Genomic DNA, 21,815 nt, shown 5'->3' on the forward strand with positions numbered 1-21,815 from the left:
TGCTCTGGAGTGAATGTCCCCAAGGCAGTGCTCTGTGGTGGGTACTGCCAGGAGTTACAGTGATGGTACTGAAGGGCAGAGGCCCTAAGCAGGAATATTCTTCTCTCCCCTTAGGGCTGCTGGGGGCCCTAAGCAATTGCTTAGTCTGCCTAGCACCGGCTCTGCTGTCTGGTCATCTTTAGCATCCAGCACGGAGGGGCAGAGGCGTGATGGAAAGTTGGTCAGAGCAGCAGCAGCAGAGCCGGAGCCAGTAAGACGATGGCTGCGGTTAGTGAGATAGGGGCTGTTCTATCTATTGCAGCTTGTGGTTCTTCATAGCGCATAGACTGAAAGTGGTCCGGCAGAGAGGGGGAGGGAAGAGGAAGCAGCCCTTAGGTGTCTTCTTGTTATTCAAATTCACTTCTGCCTCCACACCTGGTTCTGAGTCTTCTGCTGGTGGGGTGAGGTTTGCACCGTGCGGTGAGGGCGGTTGTCCAGCATGCGGGAGACTTGGACTTGCTTTGCTTTGGTCAGCAGGGGCAGCCTGGCTTAGCCTGCTTTGTGTGCAAGAAAGCCTCACATCTTGTCTGGTGACTTCCTCCCTACCCAGGCAACCCAGGAATAGATTTTAGAGGCATCTATGTCAAATCTCAGCTCATGGGTTGTGAGAGCCTGCATTGGCTCCGGCTCCCTTACAGACTCAAGAGTTAGTGGTCAGATGATGTCTGGGCCTATCTTTCCTCCTTCCATTTCTCTTCCAATTTTTTTGGGGTGCTTTGACTGACATGTGTCTGCACAATGTGTCATGCGGGGGAGACAGCATTGCTCAGGGCTCTCAGTAGGTATCAAGGCATGGGGCATTGCCATTGCTAGATAGGGCTGAGAAACCAACCTACTCCCTGCCCCCATGGCAGAATGCATGTCTTTCCAGAGGCTAGCTTGCATCTGATCTGTAGTAAAGAGGGGTCCATAAAGGAAGCCAATAATAATGGTAGGAACAGAACACATTACCTTTTTGGGGTCCATGTTGAATTTCTTCCGGCCCAAACACAGATCTTTATCCTTTTTGCTGTAGATACAAAGGGGGAGAAGCAAGGATGGCACAAAGAGAAGCAGCCAGCTGTATTTCCCTGCAGAGTGGGGCAGGAGTGGGGCAGAGCTCCCAACAGAGATTCCCAGATCTTAGCTCTGGCTTGCTCCAGGGCCGAGAAGAGAAGCCACTCACCCAGGCCTGCCTGTGCCCATCCTACAGCCGGGGGTATTCACCCCCATGGAGCCTGGAATCTCTGAAGGGGCTGGTGTTATACTGAACTCACTGCTCTCTAGTAAAGAGAAATCTCATGAGAAGAGACTGCCAGCGAGCAGCCCCCGTCATTGCTTCCTTCCCAGAAAAATTCCCCTCCCCTGGGACATGAGCCAAAGCCCACTGATGTCAATGGAAAGGCTCCAGTTAGAGCATTAAATCATTCCTCCCACCCAGTTCCTTCTACACCCTGAAGAAGAGTACACCCTCTGTGCATCAGAGGAACATCCATGTAATCGCCACCTCCCTGCAAGCTCCCACAGCCTATGGCTGGATCCTCACCTCTCTTCTAAGATTTGGAAGCAATCTATCTCCGCGAGCACCACCGCAATCTCCTCCTTCAGCCTCTGCAGGAGGAAGAGACGGAGATGAGAGAGAGAGCCAGGGGATGGACGAGACACCAAATGTCTCACTTCACCCCTGTTGGCATGGGCAGGGCCAACCCAGTTCCCTGGCCATTGTGATGGGGCCAGCGGCGGGGTGGGGGGCGGGGGGGAGGTTCTTATAAAAAAGAATGCTTATCTCAGGTGGCCTTGTCCACCCATGCAGGCCCCTGGCTGTAAGTGGGGAGGGGGAGGGCAAATGTTCGAACACCGAGTGTCACACCTAGCTGAATAGTCGAGTGCAGACAAAGCCAGGGAGCAAGCGAAGAGGGACCCACGTGAGCGTGCTCAGGAATGGACTCTGAGTGCTGTGCCTCTTTCCCTAGAGCCCTCCCATAGGAAAGGCGTGCAGAGGCATGGAACCAGCAAGCAAGCAAGGACCTGTGGGGCTGTTGATCCTGAACCAGAGGGAGCTGCTTGTGCCCCTGTCACTCAGCAATTGCCACACACACTGATGAGCTGGTGGGGATGCTCGTCCCTCAGTTCTACCATTTAAACATGGAATTCGGCTGCTTTACACACTTGATAGCTCCTGGCTCCTAGTCAGCTGCTTTTGGGAGCCAAGTCCTTGGGGTTCTCTCCATGCCTCGGTTTCTCCTCCCACCCTTTGCCCAGTGAGCCAAATTAGTTGGTAAGCCCTTCAGGGCAGGGACTGTCCCTGAGCATTTTAGGGCACAACAGAGCCCTAAATTTGGCTGCTGTAATACAAATGATTTATTATGATGAATCTTAATTCCTGGTGCTAGGTCTTTCAGCTGCTGGGCGATTTGAGCTGCTTAACCCAGGGATAATGCACCAAGATGACTGGAGAAACTCCCCAGGGGATGAATCTCCACCCTGGGACTCAGACACACAAGCACACCCTGCCCTATCAGGCAGTGGCTGGTTACCAACCAGCTTTGGGGAGATGATAGATTCAGACTGTTGGCCCATCTAGTTCAGTATCTTGTCTCCTGCCATCCTGCTTCTGCCTTTTGGTCCATCTACTCAGGTTTCCTACCAGCAGTGCCAGCTGGTTCAAAGGATGGCAAGGAAACAATGCACATGGCCAGCTGCACCTGGAGGGCAGGGGGATGCATTCCTGTCTCCATGGCAATCGCTTCACACCATGAAGCAGGAGATGGGATTAGTTATCTGGCAGAACTTGGCTTAACCTTCTATTCTGGGAAGGCTTCCCCCTGCATTCGTCACCTGGGCATCTGGGCACCTACAGATTGTGGGCTAGTTCCTCGACCAATGCAAAGCAACAGAGCTCCCCTGATCTGGCTCAACAAGCTCTCTAGGGTGTGATGCTGGAGGGCCAGGTGCCAGCTCCTGGCAAGACCCGTAGGCCTCACTGAACACTGAAAAGTGCACAGCTGGGAACCAGTCTGGATCACCTTGGTGTGAGAAGTGTTCAAATGGGTGTTAGATTCAGAATGATGTGTTTGGACTTTATGGGATGCTTGTGAGTTGCTGCCTGCATTAAGCTCCCTGACAATATCAGTGGCCCCTGACAATATCAGTGTTAGAAGTATCAGAGGCGTAGCCGTGTTAGTCTGGATCTGCAAAAGCGACAAGGAGTTGTGTAGCGCCTTAGACTAACAGATGTATTGGAGCATAAGCTTTTGTGGGCAAAGAAATCTGACAAAGTGGGTCTTTGCCCACAAAAGCTTATGCTCTAATACATCTGTTAGTCTATAAGGTGCTACAGGACTCCTTGTCGCTTTTGCAGTGTTAGAAGGTAATATTTAAGAGTTTGCTTGGTAACTATACAAATGTTTCCTATGAAACTGGAAACCCCCACAGTCAGGAAAGAAGCATGCCCAAGCGTGAAATACCAGCTCACCGCAAGAGATGTCATCTCCTGCCCAACAAAAGATGGCCCATAGACACCAGATGAACCATTGTGGAAAATCACGTTGTTGATTGTTCTCCGCACACCCATCAGGAGGGGACCTGCACAAACCCTTTCCCATCACAGTTTGAACTGTGGGGGAAGGGAATAAAAATCCCGGGCCAGACAGAGCTGTATCTCTGAGCTGCTTGGCATTTTCAGAGGCAGTATTTCTAGGCATAAGCAAGGGATCCCCATGCTCCTTAGCTGGATTAACCCTAAAGGACAGACAGAGTTTGAACATTATTCTGTTTTTTAAATCTAAAACTGTAACTTGTGTATGTGCTTACCAGCTTTAACCTTGTCATAACTACCTTATTGCCTTTTCCTAGTTAATAACCCTTTAGTTAATGTAATACAGGCATTATCTGTAATAATAAGCATTGTCTTTGGTATAGGATCTAAGGTACAAATGACATGGGGTAAGTGACTGGTCCTTTCAGACAGGGTGTAACCTGAATATTGTGATATTTGGTATAAGGGACCATCTATCACAAAGGCAGACTTGATTGGGTGACAAGCTAGAATGCAGTGCCCCAGGCTACTGTCTGTAACACCAAGTTAAGGCTGTTACAGTGCCTGCAGAGTTCACACTTACTAAGTGGCTAAATCTAATGATAGCCAGTTTGGGTTTTGTGCCCTTAAGGGTGTATCTAGACTACACCTCTCTGTCCACAGAGAGACGTAGATTAGGCACATCGAAATTGCTAATGAAGTGGGGATTTAAATATCCCATGCTTCATTAGCATAAACATGGCCACCGCTTTTTTTTTTTTCGAAATGGAGCTTTTTTGAAAAAAAAACAAACCCAAAAACGGCAGTCTAGATGCAGATCTTTCGAAAAATAAACCCTTTTTCAAAAGATCCTGTAAACCTCATTTTAGGAGGGATAAGGGATCTTTCAAAAAAGGGTTTATTTTTTGAAAGATCCACGTCTAGACTGCCGGGTCTGGTTTTTTTTTTTTTTTTTTTTCAAAAAAGCGCTGTTTCGTAAAAAGGCGGCAGCCATGTTTATGCTAATGAAGTATTTAAATCCCCACTCCATTAGCAATTTTGACGTGCCTAATCTACATCTCTCTGTCGACAGAGAGGTGTAGTCTAGACACACGCTAACAGTCCTGAGGTTGGCACCTGCACTTGGCACAGGGCAGGGGCTGTGAACAGAATGCAATAGAACAGAAAGTATATTTTTTATTTTGTATAGTGCCATGCAAAGCGATGGTGCTAGACAAGTAGTATGTGCTAATGAATGGTAACTACAAATATTGGGACAGCAGCAGTATATTGGCAAAGATCCATTCCTGTCAACAAAGCTGCCTCGATTTTTCTGAGCTGAGGCTCTGGGCTGCCAGTAATATTGCTGATAAAATTCACCAGCCTTTTAAAAGTGTCCTAGTAGAGTGTTTGCTGTGACAATCTCTTGCAATAGAAACTTCCCTAGACTAAATGCTACTTAGTGGTGGGACTGGTGCCACGTGACCCACAGAATTCCAGATCTGATCCTACTCGGGAAAGTCTCTTCTGCTGGTATCTCCTGTTCTAGATGGGATGTAAAAAGTATCTCTGGAGAGCAGGTTCTGGGCAGACTTGCCTATCCAGAAATGGGGAGATGTGGGGTGGGAGTGGCCCATACCTGAATGTCTTCCAGCAGTGCCTTCCTGTGCTGCTTGATAGTCTCTATTTCAGCCTCTTCAGCCTTGCTCAGATCAGATTGCCCTGGGAATACAAAAGGAAAACCGAAAGCTGGTGAGAATAGATCGGTCCATTCTGAGCTGTCTCAGGGCAAGTGGAGCCCCAGCACTGTGGGCAGGACAAAGCAACCCGTGCCATTCCAAACTCAAGCTGCTCCTCACTCTACTGTTCTGCCATGACATCTCTCTCCTGCCCTGCCCCCTGACCTGCTATTCCAGTCCAGGCACTCAATCCCAGCTCTGCCAATGCTCCAGCTGTCCACACCAGTCCTGGGCACCATACCTCAATGCCAATGTCCCCCAGCCCAGTTCTTGCAACTCCTCTATTTCACTCCCAGGGCTCTACCTAGCAGAGGTATTCAGTTTTGACAACATTTGTTTCATGGTTTCTTATACAAACAAACTGCTTCTGCATGCAAGATCAGGATAAATGAAGTTGATAAAGCAGTGACCTAAATACTAAATCTAACCCAATCACAAGCCATTGGCTTGATCTCTCTCTCCCTTTCTGTGTGTGTCTCTCCCTCTCAGACATTCAAGCCATTTTATTAAATGCAGAAACAGGTGCAAGAAACAAAGGCAAATGGGGCACAGAAATGGTTTAAGAGAGAATTTAACTTTGATCCATTTTGAGGAAGGGATTTTTTTTTGGGGGGGGAGGGAGTCATTTGAGGAAGAGAAGTGTTGGGGCTGGTGGTGGTGGTGGGGGGGTGGGACAGCTCTTCCTTCCGTTCTTGTTCACAGAAAGACAAGTGACGGCACACACAAGAGAAGACCACAGAATGATTCATAAAAGACCCAGAAGAAGAAATGGAGTGACAGCCAAGCCACTAAATATACCCTGGTGTTACAAAGTGTTCTGCAAGACTCAGAAGAGAAATAGGAAGATGCAGTAGCAGAAAACTAAGCGTCCACGTCAATGGCAAGGAAAGGCGTGGATTTCAGAGAAGCCACAAATTAACCCTCTGCACATTGGCGTGTCTCACTTCAAGCCAGGATCATTTCCAGAAGCAAACACCCTCTCCTTCCCTGTATCAGGTCAGCCCAACAGATATCCTGTTCCGTTAATGTGTACACCAAAATGCCCTAGGCCCCCGGTGTCTGGTGGGAAAGAGGAAGTCTCAGCAGCTGCCTTGGAAATTTAGAGTCCCTTGCACACACGGAACAATGTGGTGGAAAAGGGGAAGGAATCAATTGTGGCAAGGGAGGAAAAAGAGAAGAGGGAGAAAGGCCAGTGGCCTCAGAGCACAAGTGCTTGCTTTCTGCAGCCTCTCAGAGGACTTGAGGACAGGACGGGCCTCTTAGAGCAGGGGTGGGCAAAAAGGCCTCTGTGGAGGCCCTACTGCTCCCCCGTCCCCAAGCCAATTAGGACCAGGCGGCGGGGGGAGGCGCACAAAGTTTCCTCTGCCCTGCCAGGAGTGCGCAGCGCTTAGAAGCACCATGCACTGCTGGCAGGGCGGGAGGAGACTTTGCATGATCCCCCACCCCCAAACTCTGATTGGCCTGGGAGCGGTGGGGAATGCGCAAAGTCTCCTCCCACCGCCGGGGGTACAGGCACCTCTCGGGGGAGGGGGAGGCGCAAAGACTTCATGTGCTTTCCCACCCCCAGACTAATCATGGTTTGTGGGTGGGGAAGCAGGGAAGTATTCTGGCCCATTCCGCTCGAGGACCTGCTCCTTCTGGAGCGGCCTGGGGCCACTTCAAATATTTCTGAGGTGGCCCCCAGCAAAAAATTATTGCCTACCCCTGCCTTAGAGACTTGCCACATGTTCTGACACTCCCAGCGCTGCTCACTGAACTCTGCTGGCTTTCTTCCGGGCTTCACATGCTTTGGGGATGCCCAGCACAGACTGCGAGGGAGGGGGCAAAGTCACCCCAAGCAGTAGCCCTTCCCCAGCTTACTGCAGACAGTTGTATAAATGCAGCCACATTGCATCGACTGGGTTAAGGCTGCTGAGGCAGGGGACAGCTGAATGGATGGGAGTGTGGAAGCGAGGGCTAGGAAGGAGTGTGTCTTTCAGGTCGGGGTCTCTGAGCTGGGGGAAGATTCCTTCCCGACCCCAATTGGGCCATCAGACCCTGAGCATGTTGGCGAGACCCACCAGCAAGATAGCTGGAAAAAATGCTCCGTGGTAACGCAGAGCCCTCCCCATCCAGTGTCTCATCAACCACCGTGGCAGATAATCACTAACCTTTGCTAATAGGGTTGGGCCAGATGCCACTCTAGGCAGTTCCAATATCTCCTCCCCTCCATAAACGCATCAAGCCCAGTCTTAAAACCAATTAGGTTATTGGCTCCCACTGTTCCCCTTAGAAGGCTGTTCCAGAACTTCACTCCTTTGATGGTTGGCAACTGTCATCTAATTTCAAGTCTAAATTGATCAATGGCCAGTTTCTACCATTTGTTCTTGTGCCAGCATGGGCCCTTTAGGTCAATAACGCCTCTCCCTCCCTCTGATGTATTTACAAAGAGCACTTCATTAGGCTAAACAAGCCAAGCTCCTTAAGTCTCCTCTTGTGAGGCAGAGCCTCCTTGCGACAGGCTGCAGTCACAGAAGACTCCTGGGGGCGATTCCCAAAGTGCTAACAAAGCCTCTGGCACTCGCCTCCTTGCTCTTTGGGGCTTCTCACCACCCTGTCCTGCTGGGCCAGATCTCCTGGTCTCCCACAGTCAAGGCACAGAGCTGAGATCACTGCCCCCTTCCCCTCCGTCCCCGGAAGGAGCAATACAGACACTGAAACTTTTCAGGTCCAAGGAAAATGCAGTTTGGGGCCCAACTTCCTAGGAAAACACTCCCCAAATGGGGTCAGAACCCCAAATGAATTATTTAGGGAAGCCCTCTTTAACAATGAAGGAGGATGTACACACTGGTTGCGCCCCTGGGTAACAAGTATTTACACTGGGCTTCATAGTAAATAAAAGTGACTTTATTAAGTATAAACAGTAGGATTTAAGTGGTTGCAAGTGAAAACATGCAGAGCAAAGTAAATTACACATTTAAAATCTCCCTCCACCCCACCCCAAGCTAGTCTAACACTTATTACAAACTTACCCTAAAACTAATTCCAGCTAAATCCCCAAGCCAGGGAAGTTCCCTGGGATCTCTGTTTCATTCTCTTGGGAGTGACATGCCAGGCAAAGACAAAGAGACTGCTAACTTCCCATTGTTTTATAGATTCCACTTTGGGTGGGAATTCTTTGTTTCATATTCTCCCCTTCTATGGTCAACCTCTACCAGTTAGGGAGGTCACATGACTTCCTAAGACCAACCACTGCTAAGACTTAAAGGACAAAAGGGGCTGTTCACAGGTGATCACCCAGATATCCAGGGAAACATCCTGGATGTCTTTCATTTGCACATTTAAAACCATAAGCCATTCCATACTCCATATATCCAACTTCGCACACAAGAATGATACATACACCAAAATAAGATATACAGACCTGGCAGATTGAGATATTAAAAATGATAGGTAACATGAGGGATTTTGTACAAAGCATCTTTGAGTTATGCATATTGCTATTCATAAATCAATTTCATAAAGCATGGGGGGAGGCGTCACACACCTACTAGCTCTTCTCTGCACCTGTTCCCATTTGAATTCATCTTTCTTAATCATGGGAGACCAGATTTGCACACACTATTCTGGAAGAGGTCTCAGCAGTGCCTGGTATCATGCTACAAAGAACATTTCCCTGACGCCACTGGAAATGCCTCTCTTCATGCACCCTAGGACTGCCTTAGCAATTTGTGAGAACCAGACCGGCAGGCTTGACAAGTGTATTATGATATCTGGATGGCTTCAAAATCCAAGCCCCTATTCTGCGCTGCCCCTGAGCTGTCCCACGTGCAGCTCAGGAGGGGGAGGCACAGGTGGCTTCATGCACATTTATGCTCCCTTATCCCAGGGTTAACAGAAGACCAGGCCAGCCCCTGGTGGGAACTAGAACAGCCTCAGGGTTGCTACAACCTTATCCCTACCTGCTTGGGGTGGTTTGGGCACCTGGGGAGCTGCAAGGGCAGCTCAGCAGAGATTCCCTCACCTCACCATACCTTGCTTACAGCTCTACTCCAAACCCTAAGGCTTGTGGTGCTGATGTGCTGCTACGGATGCTCTGCAACACTGGGTGGGGGGGTCCCTTCCGCTGACCAGTGCAGCCGGCTCTTCAGCAGCTTTACTTTGGTGAAGCAGCCTAAAGCTGTGGTTCCCTAGTGGTGGGTCAGAACACGTTTTAGTGGGGTCTCCAAGGCTGGCTTATATTGCCTGGCCCCAGGGCAGAAACAGAAGGCTAAGGGCTTTCAGTCCTGGGTGGTGGGACTCAGGTTATAGGCCCCCTGTCTGGGGCTGAAGCCCTTTGGCCCTCCCACCAGGGCAATGGGGTGAGCATTTGGCTATGGCTGCACCACCCAGGGCAGAAAGACTTGGGCAGGCTCAGACGTCTCTCTCCCTCCTGGGGTCATGCAGTAATTTTTGTTGCCAGAAAGCAGCTCTGGTGCAATGAAGTTTGAGACCTCCCTGGCCTAAAGCATGTAGGGAGCCCAAAATCTTCCCTCCCTGAACACATGGACTCAGGCAGCTAACAGAATTGCAGGGCTCTAGGTAGGGTTGCCAGGTGTCTGGTATTGACCTGGACAGTCCGGTATTTTCACCTTCTGTCCGGTAAAAAAAAAATTCAGAAAATACCAGACACCTAAAATGTCTGGTATTTTCTGATTTTTTCCTGGTCAGGAAGCAAAAATTCCAGGTGCTTACCTGGTTTAGCAGGGGAGCTGTCTGGCCCAGAGCAGGAAGACAAGATGGCAGATGGCTGCCAGCAGCCTGTTAGGGCAAGAAAGCCTCAAAAGTATTTCTTAAAGGGGCCATGATAGTTTTGTTTTTTTTTTAAATTTAGCTTAATAACTCTTGAGTCCTTTTTTTTTTGCTCAACAACTTTGGTCTCCCCTTTTTTGGGGGGAGTAGTGTTCGGTATTTTTGGTTAAACCATCTGGCAACCCTAGCTCTGAGATCCCAGAAGGGGTGGGATGTGGCTGAGGCAGCCAGCTCTTGGTGCCACACTGCACTACACTGCTGCCCACCAGCCCTTACAGCTACCCGCAGTGGACCACCCAGCACATTGGTAGCAATTTAAAAGGCCCAAGGCTCAGGTTGCTGCTGCCACCGCAGTAGCAACCACAAGAGCTGGGAATCATAGAATCCTAGAACTGGAAGGGACCTTGAGAGGTCACTGAGTCCAGTCCCCTGCCCTCATGGATCACCCCTGACAGGTGTCTGTCTAACCTGCTCTTAAATATCTCCAGTGATGGCGATTCTACAGCCTCCCTGGGAATTCTGGGCCCTTTTGAATCAGGCCCTGGGGCAAGTTCCCCCTTTGCCTCCCCTCTGTCCCAGTCAGCAGGCCTGCACTGACTGACCCACGTGGCCAAGCTGAGGCTGGAAATAACAGGGCTCCCACTTCTTGTGAATGCTGTGGAGCAGCTGATGAAACAAATGAATCACATGCTTGGCTGGAAGAAAAAAGAGTAGACACAGATGGGGGCAGGGAGAAAGCATTAGGCAGACAGAGTCAGACATGGCAGGGTAGTCAAGAGCAATAAAAATGAGAGTGGGCAAAAAAAAAAAAGGGCACGTGAACCAGCTTTACAAAGGGATTTAGGCACCTAAAGATGGAGAGAGGTGCCTAGGGGATTTTTCAGAAGCGCTTAAGCAGGGGAGGAGCCTAACTCCAGTTGGAAGTAATTTAATGAGTAAGTAAATTTAACTCATGTGTCCAGGGACATCCTAAGGATTTCTGGGACCCTGTACAGGACTATTCAACTGGTGCCCCCTTGCCCAACAGCAGCCTTGGGAGGGGGATGATTTTTAGAGATGTGATTTTATAATCTTCAGCAACACACTAATGAATATACAGTAGAGTCCCGATTATCCACCTAAACTGGACCGACAGGTGGTCGGATTAACAAAAATGTTGGATCATAGGGACTCTATTGTATCCGGCGCTGCTTGGTCCCCATCCCTGCCTGGCCCCGGCCCCTTCCCTCTCTGCAGATCCTGGGGACAAAGCGGCACCGGTAGGAGCGGCATCAGCGGCGCCAGGAGAGCACCGGGGCAGCGAGCGGGGCCATTATCCTGGCCCGCGCTCGGGAGCTGCAGGGAGGGAAGGGGCCGGGGCCAGGCAGGGATAGGGACGAAGTAACGCTGGCAGGAGGCTCCGACCCACGGGAGACTGCTGGAGCCTCTTCAGCCGGGGAGGCTGCATGCGGCATAGCAGCCTCAGAGTGGCTATGTCGGATAAAGCGGAATGTTGGATTACCGAAGGTCAGATAATCCGGACTCTACTGTATGTAAAGCAAATTTTAAACTAAGGTCCTGTTGACTAACACAGTAAACTCACAGCGGGGTAGTTGCGTTACTCCGTAATTTTAGAAACAAGTAGTCCTGTAGCCCTTAGAGACCAACAAATATATAGATAGATAGATATAGATATAGATATAGATATAGATATAGATATAGATATATAGATATAGATAGATAGATATATATATAGTACCATGAGCTTTCATGGGCAAAACCCATTTGCTCATCTGAGGAAGTGGGTTGTGCCCACGAAAGCTCTCGATACTATATATATAAATATTTGTTGGTGTCTAAGGTGCTATAGAACTATTTGTTTTTACAGTAAATTCAGAAACTGGTGGTATATACCAGGGTTGGCAAATGTTTGCTAAATGGCTGTTACCACTTGAATGTCTCTTTCACAGGTTCAGTGTTCTGCTAATAGGTCTAGCAGGCTTTTTTACTTTTAAGTTAACTAGCTTATCTCCGGAGGAAGCAGAGCCAGGGGCAGGAAGAGACGGGTGAGTGGATATTAAGACCCAGTGGTGCCCCAAAATTTCAGGGGCCCGACGCATCTGCATATTTTGCATATGGGTAAGGCCCTGAATGCACCTCCTGTTCATTGTGCAACCCTAGCAGACATTCCCAACTTCTGCATTTTGGTGCTAAAGACACAAGATGGCTAGTGTGAGTCCTTTGTGGCCTGCTCTGGATTCTGGAATTAAATTGGTGAGGACAGGAGAGAAAATAACCTAAAAGGTACTCTATTGCCTACAAAATCCTAGCCACCTGTGTTCTGTTTTTGTCAGCACCTAGCACAATGAGGCCCTGGTCCATGCTTAGTGCTTCCAAGCACTGTGACAATAAATAATAACGTGCATTGATCCCAGGCAGGCAGCTGGGTTCTACTCTCCCAACAGCAGAGAAGGCTGACGGCAGCACAATGATTCTCCTTTCTTTCATTTCTTGCTTTTCTAGAAAACGGCACCTGAGAACGTGGGAAGGGAGAGTCCCAGTGGATAGTCCCACTGGCCCACTCCAATTCCTTACAGATGAGCCTGGGCATAGCAATGTAATCCTAGGGTGAAGTCCATGTGGATACAAAGGATGCACACAAAGTCTAGGCACCAGCTAAATTCCACCTAAGCCCTATTTGGAGGATTTAACTGAAATGCAAATACTGCCTAGGCCATGTGTGGGCTCTCTGCCTGGGGTGAATTTCACCCACATTGAACCAGGATCGGCTAAGTCAGGTGCAAAGCGGCGGTCAGCCAGTGCCCCCAAAGGATTCAGGAGCATCTATCATCTCCCCATGACATGCTCAGATCTGTATTTTCAAAACCAACCTCCAGTGTGGGTGGTACAAAATTGGGGACCACAAAAACTCCATGTGAGCCAGTCACACCTACAATCACATACCGTGGTTCAGCATTAAATGCATACGGCTGCAGACACCAACTATTGCAGCTGCAATTTCCTCCCTCCATTTGTGGCAATGGCCACAAAACTGAGCTGGCAATACCAAAAGCCAGGCTAAATGCAGGACCCAAACTACACAGGCCTTTGGTCTGCCTTGGTATGAGGCTGAGTTTTCAGCCAATGAGAGGCAGCAGCAGACCCCTGAGCTCCCCCCTGTGTCGTACCCTGCCAGTGTTGCTCTATCCCACATAGGAACACACAAGGTGAAATCACACTCCCCCCCCCCCCCCCCCAGGAAAGTGGTGCAGGAACCCTTTTAGTAGCAGAAGTGCTGACAGCCATCTGCCTTATCCCTGTCTGCCTTCCCCCACCTCCGAGCTGGGGGTGGCTGTGGGGCCAGGAGCAGAGCCACAGGGCTGACAGCCAGGACCTCAGACACAGGGTGGCTGCTGTGAGCAACCTGGGCGCAGGGAGGCAGCCACCAGGCTCCGGGCACAGGGCCAGCAGAGCAGCCCCAGCTAAAACCTGGAGGTGATGCAGCACCCCCTACACTCCTACTTCCCATGCCTGTTGCCTGGTCAATCATCCATGGACTATGAAAAAAGACAGGAGGTCAGACATTTTCCCCACAGAAAAAGACTTGATTCCCCCAAGCTTTTGATTCCCCAGAGAGGCGCCAATGGCATGCCCAGCACCAGCAGGGGTCACTGTTCTGCAGCGGGAGTCTCTCCAGGCAGAGGACAAGGAAGTATTCACACCACACCATCCTTCATGGGGGTCGGGCCATGGGCTGGGCTGAAGCGTCAGCTGCCTGAGGGATACGCTCCATCGGGACACTGGGCCCCTTGTCCATGCCTCCTCATCAGGCAGCACAGCTGACTTTTGCACCACTGCCTGCCAGGCACGGGTCCCCAGGCCGGCTGGGACTGGTGGTGGGTACCTTACTCTGCTCCAAAGGCTTCAGGGCAGATTTCCCGCCAATGAAGACCCTTTCCCAAATATCTGCCCATGTCAAACCAAGCCCAAAGACCAATAGGCTCATCAATAAAATCATACACCTGGATATATCCATGTGCATCACAGAAATACCATGACTCCACTGCTTAGGACAAGGACTTTTTTTGTTGTGTGTTTGTACAGCACCTAGCACGGTGGGCCCCTGGTTTATGGCTGAAGCCCCAGGTACTACTGTGATACAAAGAATAACAATATTCATAACATCAAGTTACTCTCACTAGCTATTAACTTCATTCGAGCAGTCATATTTTCATGCTGGAGAACCAGCTTTGGGCTCCACCTTTTCCTTGGGTACGTGACCTTATCAGTGGTAGGCCAGCTCAAATCCCTTTGGCAGCTCGCCCCTTGTTCCTTCCACTTACCAAACCAGGAAATAAGTTTGATCTTGCTCATCACTTCTCTGCCACTTCTGCCTTTCTAGCTTCTTTTGGAGTCCATTGTGATTCTGTGGTGCGCAGGAGTGTGTCCAGGATTTTATTGCTGAGCTACTGATTTTTGGGCTCCCTCCCCTACTCCCCCCATTTCCAGCTGCTGGGGAGAAGGCAGGTGCAAGCCATTCTCTCTCTCCTCTGCTTGGGGAGCTGACGTATTGTTTCCATGCTCCATGGACAGTCAGGGTATGTCTAGACTACAGGGTTTTTTTTTTTTTTTAAAGTGGCCTTTTTTCTAAAAAACTTCCCTGTGTCTAGACTGCTGCCGCTTTCTTTCGAAAGTAAATCGAAAGAACATGGCAGTTTTTCAACCGTGGAAAACCTCATTTTACGAGGAATAACACCTTTTTTCGAAAGAGCTCTTTCAAAAAAAAAAGCATCATTGAACGGAAACTGTGCTTTTTCAAAAGAGAGCATCCAGACTGCGTGGGTGCTCTCTTTCGAAAAAGCAGCTTGCTTTTTCAGATGTACTGGCTGTAGTCTAGACGCTCTCTTTCAAAAGAGGATTGTAGTCTAGATGTACCCCTGTTTACACCAATGCCATGCACTGCCAAGGCAAAATGTTGGAGATTTACACACACTGCTTTTGCACGAGTCCCAGCTGGGGCAAGGGAGCAAAGTCATTTGCAATTTTATGAAACCACACTCTTCTGCACCTCTGTTCCTGTCACCAAGGCTGTATCAAAGGAAACTGTTGTATACAGTCACTTGCTGATTGCTGACCCCCAAGCCAAGCACCATGCGCCTCTGATACCCTCGTCTGGGCCAGGCATACCCCATGCCTCTTGTTACCTAGCTAGTCTGAGGGTCACTGACTTGAGGGATTTTAACTTTCCTCCTCAGAGATGTCCTGTCTGTACAAAGCTCAGTAATGGTTTGATCCAGGTCCCATTCATGTCAGTGGATTGGCTCCCAGTGACATCTGCAGGGAGCTGGATCAGGTCTTCTATAGCTGGGAGGGAGAGAGAGAGGTGAAAAGAGCCCAACATCTGCACGCTGTAAATCCCACCCAGAGCATCCTGGGAACTCCTCATCTGCCCCTCCCCAGCACCCCAGTCCAGCTGGTGACACTGCCCTAAGAGAGCCTAGTGAGTTAGCAGCTCCTGCAGCAACAAGACAAAGGACTGACTTACCGGTGGGACAATCATCCATCCTGAGACCTGCTGAACGGGGACTTCTTTCAACAGTTGTAGTTTCTCTTCTCCCCCGCTCTTGTGGGTGCCTGCCAAAACTAGTGTTACTTAAACTCTGTCACTAAAAATGTCTCAGCTGCATGGACCGTGCTTTGTAGCAGCTCCACCCCCATCTCCTCCCCATATTGCTCATATTGGTAAAGGCAGCGATGAACTCATGGTGCAAAAACTTGCTAGTTACTTCCTAAAACTAAAACAAACTAAGACACACTAGGATTGCCAGGTGTCCGATTTTGAACTGGACAGTCAAGTATTTGAGGTCTCTGTTTGGGAAACAAATTGAGAAAATAGACATGAGACAATATAAATGTCCAGTATTTTCTAAATAAGATGTAATGTAGATTGTGATGTAATGTCGAGTGTGTCCGGTATTTTTGTTGAAACCATCTGGCAAAAGTAAAAGCTGGGTTGCTTTAACTGGGGCAGCCATTTTGGTCTTTGCTAGCGGTGGGGAGCTGGTGTTGGTGTCGAGATTCATATGGTTTGATTCAGCATGCTCTGGGGAGAGAGGAAGAAGGAAGCTGGCAACTCAAGGACCCAACTTGTTTAGCAGATGGTGTTACGCTGGGGGAAAAGTTTATCTCCAGCCCCTGCTCTGAACTCCCCCAAAAATCAGCAATAGGTGGTAGGTGGGCAAGATTTCCAAAATCAGTGTGTTCCGGGTCTTGCTGACAGTGGAGGAACTTCTGTCCACTGGGCTGCTTTCTTCCTATCCCAAGCCGGCTACATTTGGAGTTGGCTCTTCAGCAATTTTTGACTGGGCTATGGAGAGTGAGCTCCCCTCTCATCCTTAGAATGGCACCCTTCCTTGTGGAAACTTTGCCCCTGGCCCTGCCTGTGCTGTGTCTGTTCTGGAGAGAAGTAGAGGACTTTAATCACTGGCGCTGTCAGTCTCAAGCTGTTCCTTCCCCTCCCCCAGCCCCGGAAGGTTGAACACTTCCCCTAAAGTAATAATTGCATTGAGTTGCCACTTCTATTGTACATGATGTCTCTGACGCACGCTGAGGGGGGAAGGGAGGAAGGGCACTGTACCCACGGGGAGCTCAACAGCTGGCATCAATGTTCCAAGATCCTCTTGCAGGGCAGGGGGCTCCCAGGGCTCATTGTAGAAGTGATCTGGTGGCCTGAGCACAGGATTCTTCTCACTTACTCTGTCAGGCTCATGGCTGAGGCCAGTAAGACAACACCGCCCTTCCTGAATCTGAGTGCAACGTGGCAGGTGTTTGACAGGCTTCCCTTCTACCTACCCTCCAGCCTTGGCAGAGCACTTCGCTCCTGACGTGCAGTACTCCCTCCGTCTTCAGTTCTGCCCCCCAATTCTGCCTGTGCCCCTTGCTCCAGCCTTGCAGCACTCCCTGCTATTCTCATCCTGTGCGCACCCCTGCTCTGCCTATGCACCTCCCTGCTGCATGCTGTGCTATTCCAGTTCTGCCCCCCACCAACTGTGCCCTTGCCCCTCAGTCCAAGAGCACCCCCTGCTACTGCCATAACATTAACTCTCCTGAGCAGCCTGCAGAACCATATTCCCAATTCCTGCCTCCCCTACTCACCTCACTGTGTACAGGGCAGGCCTTAGGGTTATGGGGAGCAACCCCTTCCCCAGCCCCGGAAGGTTGAACACTTCCCCTTGAAGTAATATTTGCATTGAGTTGCCACGTCTATTGTACACGTCTATTGTCCTCGTCACAAAAAAAAGACACTAGCATTAGAAAAGGTTCAGAGAAGGGCAACTAAAATGATTAGGGGTTTGGAATGGGTCCCATATGAGGAGAGATTAAAGAGACTGGGACTTTTCAGCTTGGAAAAGAGGAGACTGAGGGGGGATATGAGAGAGGTCTCTAAAATCATGAGTGGTGTGGAGAAAGTGAATAAGGAAAAGTTATTTACTTGTTCCCATAATATAAGAAGTAGGGGCCACCAAATGAAACTAATGGGCAGCAGGTTTAAAATGAATAAATGGAAGTTCTTCACACAGCGCATAGTCAATCCATGGAACTCCTTGCCTGAGGAGGCTGTGAAGGCTAGGACTATAACAGGGTTTAAAAGAGAACTAGATACATTCATGGAGGTTAAGTCCATAAATGGCTATTACCCAGGATGGGTAAGGAATGGTGTCCCTAGCCTCTGTTTGTCAGAGGGTGGAGATGGATGGCAGGAGACAGATCGCTTGATCATTGTCTGTTCGATTCACTCCCTCTGAGGCACCTGGCATCGGCCACTGTCGGCAGACAGGATACTGGGCTGGATGGACTTTTGGTCTGACCTAGTATGGCCATTCTTATGTTCTTAATGCTCCCTCTAATGTTTTCCATCCATGTGTGGAATTATTTTATATGCACCATCAGGAGAAATACAAACCTAGCTGTGGGCGCTCTGCTAATCAGCTGGGCAGCATTCACATTTCTCCTGAGTGGCTGCATAAGCACCCAGCTTTTGGGGAACATTGGTGAGGAGGGTTTGGAAGCTGATTCCATGGGGCAACCTCAGAGCTAACTGACTCATTTTATATAAAACAAGCAGAATGGAAAGCTCCTCAGGTCACCCTTGGCCTCCTGTGGCACAGCCACAGCCTGGTCACTTGGGTGGATTCTGTGCACAACCACCACCATCTAGAGGGCTAGCCCTCTGACACATTTTATCCTCTACAACAGTTTTTCAAGGGACATATCTCCCAGTGCACTGAAGGACTGGGGGTTAGTGAACTTGTAGCAGGCCAGGTGGCATCTGGGGTCCCACCCAAAATCCAAAGCCCCACAGCTGTGCACTACAGGCACCCCAAGGCTAAATCCAAGCAGCCAGAGAATTGGGGGTGGGGGAGGGAGGATCATGAGTAATCTATGATTTTTAGGAAGAAGCAGTGACAAATCCCCTTCCTCAAGTTTACATGTTCAAGGCCGTTTTTCATCAGGAAAAAAGCTAGAAACATAGGGTATGTCTAGACTGCATCCATCTGTCAGCAGAGGGATGCAGAGTAGGCAGGTCAACATTGCAAATGAGGCAGGGATTTAAATACCCTGTGCCTAATTTGCATAAAATGGCCACCACATTTTGCCGACTCAGCACTTTGTCAGCAAAAAGCGGCAGTCTAGAAGGGGATCTGTTGAGAAAGAAAGCCCTTATGCCTCCTGCAAGGAGGTTTACAGGACCTGTCGAAAAAGGCTTGCTTTCTCGACAGATCCCCCTCTAGACTGCCATTTTTTGCCAACAAAGTGCTGAGTTGGCAAAATGCGGCGGCCATTTTATGCAAATTAGGCACGGGATATTTACATCCCTGCCTCATTTGCAATATCGACCTGCCTAATCTGCATCCCTCTGCCAACAGATAGATGCAGTCTAGACATACCCTTACTGTTTGTAGATGTATTAAATTCAAGCTGAGATTTCTAGGACCCCCAAAACAAGGGTGGAAACCCTGCGTGAGACCCACACATCACAGGACGCTGTTCAGGGGATGACACTGAAGTAGCAGGGAAGGGCAGGGATGACAGTTGGGCAGTGGAGCAGAGTGACATCTGGCATAGCAGGAAAGGGAGCAACGGGGTAATTCAGGTTTCTCCTCTCCCTGGGATTTGCAGGCTGGGAAAGCCTCCTACTTTGAACACCATCTTCTCCCTCTGACACCTGCTCCCTTTTGGGTTCAGTAGCAGTCCCGCCTCCCATGGGTCACTAAGCTGTGGAGATAATAAAGCAAGGCCTTGATGAGCCTGTCCACATTCCTTCCTCTTCCTTTTAGCTTCTTCCTCAAACTCTGTGAGAGGAACAAGACGTGTACCTCACTCACATACAGGGCAGCAAACCCTGGCCAAGAGCACCCCGTGGTGGCTAGAGAAAGGCAGAAGGCAAAGCACAGCTGGCTGACGATACTAGGTTGTAAGCCTTTTTCGCCTGTGGGCCTCCAAACTCCAGGCAACTGTGTTAGTAGGTCTCCAGACAGTGGATGCCACCAGTTTCTCCTAGTTGAGTGTTGGCCTGTCTTAACACTGCAGTGCTTGACTTTGCAACCTTAATGGTCTTCTAGCAGATTTTTCAGGATGTAATATGCTAAGTTTTTTCAACATTTAAAAGCCAATAATTTCATCCCATGGAACTGCATTGGCTTCCGTCCCCACCACCTGCTCTGTCATCAGCAGGGCTGGGATCTTTAGCTCCACAGCCCAGTCCTCCACCCCTGGAATTAATGGCAGCAGCAACAGGCAGTTGTCTTCTCTGTGGACCTGCCACCAGAGGGGGATGGAGACACCTACTTTGTCACAGGGTTTCACAGCTGTTTGCTAGACCAGAGCAGGATGCTGAAACTCTAGACTCCAGGGTTCTGTTGAACTTTCCTGTTCTGCAGAGGAGTGTGCTGGTTGCTTTCCATATTTTCTATTCTTTTGCATATTGGGATGGATAGCAGTGTGGCCAAAACGTGGCCTGTGAATGGTATATGGCAATTTTACCATTAAAATGTGGCTTGTGGAGCCTCACACGCCCAACCCCATTCTCCACCTACCAGACTTAGGGTACGTTTACACAGCAACACTATTCCAAAATAACTTAGCCTATGTCTACACAGAAGGCGGTTATTTCGAAGTAGTGTCAAAATACTGTCAAGCTACAGGACTTCTTACTCCGACTTCTGTAACCCTTATTGTACGAGGAGTAAGGGAAGTAGGAGGAAGAGTGCTCTATGGCGGAATAAGTGATGTGTAGACACTCTCTATTTCGAAATAAGATACACAATTAATGTAGCTCAATTTGCGTAGTTTATTTCGCAGTAAGCCCTGAAATGTAGATGCATCCATTGGGTGTGTCTACTCAACAATGTTATTTCGGAATAACAGCTGTTATTCCAAAATAACTATGTGAGCGTCTACACAGCAATTCCATTATTCCAACTTCTGTAAACCTCATTCTATGAAGAATAACACCTATTTTGAAATAAGGTATGTGAAGATCGGGTATGTCTACACACAATTTTTATTTCAGGAGAAGGATGCAAATAGCTCTGCGTATTTGCAAACTTCCTCCGGGTTTTTTTTCGGAAGATGCTCTTCCGGTATTTACCCATGTCTACATGCGTCCAGATTTCAAAATAAACCCCTATTTTGAAAGACCCCTGTAAAGCTCATTGTAGGAGGAATAAGGGATCTTTTGAAATAGGATTTTATTTAGAAATAGGAGTTTATTTAGAAATTTAGACACATGTAGACGCGGTTAAATACTGGAAGAACGTCTTCCAAAAAAAAGAAAAAACCCTGGAGAAAGTATGCAAATGCGCAATGCTATTTGCACCCTTCTCCCAAAATAAAAATTGTGTGTAGATATACCTGATGCTCCACTTCTGTTATTTCGAAATAGCCCCTCACCAGAGCCACTCTAAGTTATTCCTCCTAGGGCTCTAAATTGAGAGAACACGTCTATATTAGGGAAGCCTGCCTCGGACTAATTTTGAGGCTTCCCTGCAGTGTAGACATGTTATTTTGAAATAAGCTATTTTGTAATAACTATTCTGGAGTAGCTTATTCCAAAATAACTGTGCAGTGTAGACGTAGACATAGTAATTTAGTTGGAGTCGGTCCTGGTTTTGGTAGGGGGCCGGACTTGATGACCTCTTGAGGTCTCTTCCAGCCCTAGGATTCTATGAGACTGGGATGTGGGGAGCTAGGGGCTTCTGCCTTATGGGGAAAGTGGTCTTGGGCCTTCCGCTCTGCAGGAGACACCTGCTGGGGCTTCAGCAGGACTGTGGCTGAAACTGCAAGCCCTGCAGGCCTGTAGCCCCACGCACTGGCTGGCGTGTCCCACAGACACTACTAGCCCTGAGCCCCAGCTGGTGCACCCAGCTCTCACACTTCTGAAGATTTTTGTATGCAGCTAAGAGGTCAGTAAGTTTGGCCAACCCTGTTATATAGCTAGTGAACTGCTATCTCCTTCTCTATTTGGTTTGTTATATTTTCTCTGAATGGCTCATAGCCTGGCCATCCATGGCATGTGCGTGTTTCCCAGATTAAGCTGCTTTCCCCTTTTGTTATATAACCACATCCCTACCAGCCAGCTGAGGGTCCCATGGTTAAGAAGAATGCGGGCTGATTGGGTGGAAGGGAGGCCATCTGCTCAGGAGTGCAAGGCAAATTGGCTGGAAGGAGTCTGTAATGATCTGTGTGTGCTTGCATTTATGCTGTTCTGCCACTAGATGTCTCTGTGGATT

The 21,815-nt window shown here is 49.0% G+C and overlaps 1 protein-coding gene across 4 annotated transcripts in view; it reads right to left on the reverse strand.

The window, feature by feature from the left end:
• The window catches only part of CYTH4 (cytohesin 4), a 32,183-nt gene extending 15,689 nt beyond the window's left edge, over nucleotides 1–16,494 (reverse strand). The window contains exons 1-4 of one of the 4 annotated variants that reach the window (XM_075937495.1): nucleotides 15,569–16,494; nucleotides 5,175–5,257; nucleotides 1,565–1,629; nucleotides 991–1,048 (exon numbers count right to left, since the gene is read on the reverse strand). In XM_075937495.1, the coding sequence (XP_075793610.1) occupies nucleotides 991–1,048; nucleotides 1,565–1,629; nucleotides 5,175–5,257; nucleotides 15,569–15,587 (225 nt within the window). In that variant the 5' untranslated portion in view covers nucleotides 15,588–16,494. Of the gene's footprint in view, nucleotides 1–990; nucleotides 1,049–1,204; nucleotides 1,292–1,564; nucleotides 1,630–5,174; nucleotides 5,258–15,568 lie in introns of those variants that run through there. The other 3 variants (XM_075937502.1, XM_075937521.1, XM_075937513.1) reach the window with 3 other exon arrangements.
• Nucleotides 16,495–21,815: the final 5,321 nt, after the last annotated feature.

This window comes from Pelodiscus sinensis, chromosome 1 (assembly GCF_049634645.1).
Source record: "Pelodiscus sinensis isolate JC-2024 chromosome 1, ASM4963464v1, whole genome shotgun sequence".
In the NCBI taxonomy this organism is placed as follows: Eukaryota; Metazoa; Chordata; order Testudines; family Trionychidae; genus Pelodiscus; species Pelodiscus sinensis.